At 57.4% G+C, this 5,000-nt stretch overlaps 1 protein-coding gene across 1 annotated transcript in view; it reads right to left on the bottom strand.

The window, feature by feature from the left end:
• Positions 1-5,000, bottom strand: part of pdhx (pyruvate dehydrogenase complex component X) — a 43,602-nt gene that overhangs the window by 11,578 nt on the left and 27,024 nt on the right. Inside the window, exons 6-7 of the mRNA XM_084450980.1 lie at positions 2,492-2,660; positions 1,441-1,588 (exon numbers count right to left, since the gene is read on the bottom strand). Coding sequence (XP_084307106.1) covers positions 1,441-1,588; positions 2,492-2,660 — 317 coding nt within the window. The remainder of the gene's footprint in view (positions 1-1,440; positions 1,589-2,491; positions 2,661-5,000) is intronic.

The following is a 5,000-nucleotide window of genomic DNA, read 5'->3' as shown; positions in this document are numbered from 1 at the left end:
AGGTGTGGAGGAGGAGGAGGAGTGAGGCGTGGAGGAGGAGCGAGGAGGGAGGAGCGAGGCGTGGAGGAGGAGGGGGAGCGCCCGCTGGCAGAACACCGGGGTTGACAGACAATTCTGTCTGCTCCCGTTACGTCAAAAACAGGAATCCCGCCTCCCCCCGCCCTCCTCTCTCTCTCACTTCCCTCCCCCCTCTCTAAGCCCCGCCCCCTTCTCTCCCCCTCTCTCTCAGCTCCACCCCCTTCTCGCCCCTCTCTCTCAGCTCCGTCCCCTTCTCTCCCCCTCTCTCTCAGCTCCGCCCCCTTCTCTCCCCCTCTCTCTCAGCTCCGCCCCCTTCTCTCCCCCCTCTCTCAGCTCCGCCCCCTTCTCTCCCCCTCTCTCAGCTCCGCCCCCTTCTCTCCCCCTCTCTCAGCTCCGCCCCCTTCCCTCCCCCCTCTCTCAGCTCCGCCCCCTTCTCTCCCCCCTCTCTCCGCCCACACACTGCAGCTCCGCCCCCCGTCGTAGTCATGCGGTACCTGCTCCCCCCCCCCCCCCTCTCTCACTCTCTCAGAGCCGCCATCAATGTGACACACATCGGAAAACGACACGCATGATTATCTTGGGTGAGTGGACGCATGTGGGAGGAACAAGTCCCTCGGCTAATGGGATGTTTCGGCAGAATCCAACCCGCATGATCCTTCCCCCTCCCCCCCTTAACGCGGATCAGCGCTCGTTAGCGTGGGTCCTTGAAGGGTGCCACAAGTGGTCCGTGGCGGGTGCGCATGTGACTGTTTCCACCACAAACTGGCCCCTGCAGGGCTGCTGACATGTTGGGTCTGGGTGCTGCGTCGATGATTGAGCCCTGTACGGAAACCGTACGGTTGGTGAGTGCACGCATGTGTTTGAGTGTGTGTGTTTGTGTGTGTGTGTGTGTTTGAGTGTGTATGCGTGTGTGTGTTTGAGAGTGTGTGTGTGTTTGAGTGTGTGTGTGTGTTTGAGTGTGTGTGTGTGTTTGAGAGTGTGTGTGTGTTTGAGTGTGTGTGTGTGTTTGAGTGTGTGTTTGAGTGTGTGTGTGTGTGTGTGTTTGAGTGTGAGTGTGTGTGTGTGTTTGAGTGTGCTGTGTTTGTGTGTGTGTGAGTGTGTGTGTGTGTTTGAGTGTGTTGTGTTTGTGTGTCTGTGTGTGTGTGTGTGAATAATCTGAGTGGACGAGCTTGTGTGTTTGTGTGTGTGTTTGAGTGTGTATGTGTGTGTGTGCGTGTGTGTGTTTGAGTGTGAGTTTGTGTGTGTGTTTGAGCGTGAGTGTGTGTGTGTGTGTGTTTGAGTGTGAGTGTGTGTTTGTGTGTGTGTTTGAGTGTGTGTGTTTGAGTGTGTGTGTGTGTGTGTGTGTGTGTGTGTGTGTGTGTGTGTGTGTGTGAATAATGGGCATGTAGGAGCGTGCGGAGCCGTGCTGTGTGGGGGTCGTACCCTTGGCCAGCTGCTTGCGGAGCTGGATGACGGCGCCCAGGTCACAGTCCACGGAGGCGTAGGCGTGGGGGATGGTGGTCTTGGACTGGGTCAGCCGCTGGGCGATCACACGCCGGACGCTCGAGGAAGGGATCTCTGAGAACGTGCCCTGGGGGGGGAGAGGGAGGAGAGGGAGGAGGGGGAGGGGAGAGCAGGGGAGGAGAAGGGAGAGGAGAGGGGGAGGAAAGGAGAGGAGGGGATACGGAGAGGAGAGGAAAGGAGAAGAGGAGGGTAGGAGAGTAGGAAGGAGGAGGTGAAAGTGAAGGAGGTACGTTAGAGGAAACGGAGGAGGGTCATTCAGTGGGTCACAGTCCCGGTCAGTGTTTGACGCATTTTACATATTTATGAGCCAGTGTCCATCGATACGTCCATTACCGGGATATTGGTTTTCATCTGGAGTCACCCAATATGCCCTTTAAAATTAGCACAGCTTTGGACTCAACAAAATCAATCCAAATCAATCAATCGCTTGTAATTAGCTAGTCAATAGTGTCCCGAAGGGCATTTTGCAATCAAGTGTAGTCTCCAACCGAACCTAATCTGAAGCTAATTGCTAAAGCACTTCAGAATGCAACAGGTGTGCTTTTTGTCCACTGACAGACTCTTAGGCAATCGTTTTTCCCATGCTCGCCAATCAAGGCGGGGCATGGCTGCTCGCTGAGAGCGCCGTGGTGAGTCAGCAGAGCCCCGTGGAGCCGGCTTCGTTGGCCTGGCCGTCTGCCCGTCTCACTGCCGGGAGGTGTGGCCTCGGGAGACAGGGCGAGTCCAGACGGCACTCGCCTCCGTCCGTCTCTTCACGAAACCCCGGCGCTGAGGTTGGAAGGGTCAACACCCGGCCCGCCCCCGAAACCCCGCCCCCGAAACCTCGGCCCTGACGCCGGCTCCTCTGACGGTGACGGAGGGGACCGCGGGGAGTCTACCCGACGTGTCGAGACGCCCGCTTCTCCTGAAAGACGTGTGTGTGTGTGTGTGTTTGTGCGCACTGTGATAGGGGTGGTGTGTGTGTTCTCACCGCTGCCCCAGGCTTTCCCGGAATGGAGAGTGGGGGGTAGAGGGGCCTGCTGCCGGGGGGCGGGGGCGGGGCCAGAGACCTGGGGGCCGCCGGAGCTGGGGCGGGTGGGGCCGGAGCGGGCGTGGCCGCCTCGGGCGCCGGCGACTTCTTCAGGAGATTCAGGACATCCCTGAAAGAACACGATGACATAGTTAGGCACTGGGGGGGGGGGGGGGGGGCACGAGATTTCAGTTAGTTCCAAAACAGGAGGGCGTTTGACAAAGGAGGAGGATAACGACCCGTCGGTCGGTGACTCATTTTCAGACCATGACAAACGCGACACCTTAATACGTGAATTAATGACACACGTCTAGATACTCGGAACCCTACCGCCCACATGAATATAAACTATGAGCACTTCGGTCTGGATCTTCTACGAGACCAGACCAGCGCGGGCGCTGAGTCAGCGAGGGAGGAAAGCCCTGATTGGGTCTTTGAAGTGGAGTGAATAGTCTTCGCGCTGCCGGGCCGCGCCCCTGCAGTACCTGCCTCTGTCTCCGCACGCACGCACGTCCGCAAATAAAAACCCGCCTCGCGCTTTTCTGCGAACGCCCGGGCGACCGTTATCCCAGCCCTGGACAGGCGCGCCAGTGTTGAGGCCGTGTGTTGGGCCTGTGTTATGGTAAGCCTGGAGGAAAGCACACATGATGTTCCCTGTATCCCAGAGTAAACAGCAGCCCCTGGGCTGTGGACTGTGACTGGACCTATTGATGCGAGTCCGGCTCGGACGGCGGAAAAACACGACTCCCGAAATGTGCCTGAAACGCCGCCGTCCGCCCGCCGGCCAACATATTCAAAAATAAACATTCCTGAACCCGGCGCCCGGAACACGGGGAAGGAAAACACGACCGACGGCAAAGAAACGAGCTTTCGGGCCTGAGACACCAACTCCGGCTGATCCAACGCTCCCCAGCGCGCACGTGTCTGCAGCCAGGCGGATATGAGCCTGTCGGGAGAGGACGTGGCGCCATTTCAACGGACGCGCTCCCATCACAGAAAGGCTGGATGGTTCTGATATTTAGTCTGTTGAGGACAGGGTCACGGTGGGGTCACGGTCACTCTTCTGGGTGGGGGGCGGCCTGGCTGTGCCACGACCCCCGGAGGTAGAGAGAGGTCACTCTTGGGGTTTCCTTCCCAGGCGGACGGCACAGAATCGGCGTGAACTTCTCTGCCGCAGCCAGTCACAAGCAAACAGACAAATAAACGGCACACCTTTAGTTTTTATAGTTTCGTTTATTTAACAGAAAAATTAAGACCGCCGATCGATTACGTCATAGCTGAAGTGCACCTCCCCCCCCCCCGGGAGCCCGGGTTCAGGTGTGGGACGCGCTCCCTCCCACGCCGGGGAAAGGGAGCGAGCGCGTCGGGTGAGTAGGCGTGCGGCGAGCTAGGACAGGCATAAATAACGGGAAGCAATTAAAAAAACAAACAAGAATCTGAGCTATGAAATGACGGTGGGGGGGGGGGCTGACGGTCGGGCAGGTATCAGGTGTTCCTTGGCTCTCTGGCTCCAGCGCCAATCTGCCCCCGACCTCACAACACAGTAGGATACTGAGGGCCCCTCTCTCCTCCTGCCTTCCCAGTCAATAAAGCCTCGCTCTCTCTCTACCAGTCCCTCACTTCCCCCATCTCTCTCTCTCTCTCTCTCTCTCTCTACCAGTCCCTCACTTCCCCCATCTCTCTCTCTCTCTACCAGTCCCTCACTTCCCCCATCTCTCTCTCTCTCTCTCTACCAGTCCCTCACTTCCCCCATCTCTCTTTCTCTCTCTCTCTCTCTCTCTACCAGTCCCTCACTACCCCCATCTCTCTCTCTCTCTCTCTCTCTCTCTCTCTACCAGTCCCTCACTTCCCCCATCTCTCTCTCTCTCTCTCTCTACCAGTCCCTCACTACCCCCATCTCTCTCTCTCTCTCTCTCTCTACCAGTCCCTCACTACCCCCATCTCTCTCTCTCTCTCTCTCTCTCTCTACCAGTCCCTCACTTCCAAATCTCTCTCTCTCTCTCTCTCTCTCTCTCTACCAGTCCCTCACTTCCCCATCTCTCTCTCTCTCTCTCTCTCTCTCTCTACCAGTCCCTCACTTCCCCCATCTCTCTCTCTCTCTCTCTACCAGTCCCTCACTTCCCCCATCTCTCTTTCTCTCTCTCTCTCTCTCTCTACCAGTCCCTCACTACCCCCATCTCTCTCTCTCTCTCTCTCTCTCTCTCTACCAGTCCTCACTTCCCCCATCTCTCTCTCTCTCTCTCTCTCTCTACCAGTCCCTCACTACCCCCATCTCTCTCTCTCTCTCTCTCTCTACCAGTCCCTCACTACCCCCCATCTCTCTCTCTCTCTCTCTCTCTCTCTACCAGTCCCTCACTTCCAAATCTCTCTCTCTCTCTCTCTCTACCAGTCCCTCACTTCCCCATCTCTCTCTCTCTCTCTCTCTCTCTACCAGTCCCTCACTTCCCCCATCTCTCTCTCTCTCTCTCTC

This window comes from Borostomias antarcticus, assembly GCF_949987555.1.
Source record: "Borostomias antarcticus genome assembly, chromosome: 16".
In the NCBI taxonomy this organism is placed as follows: domain Eukaryota; kingdom Metazoa; phylum Chordata; class Actinopteri; order Stomiiformes; family Stomiidae; genus Borostomias; species Borostomias antarcticus.
Note: the sequence above shows the minus strand (reverse complement) of the source record. Positions and strands in the feature narration are given on the sequence as shown.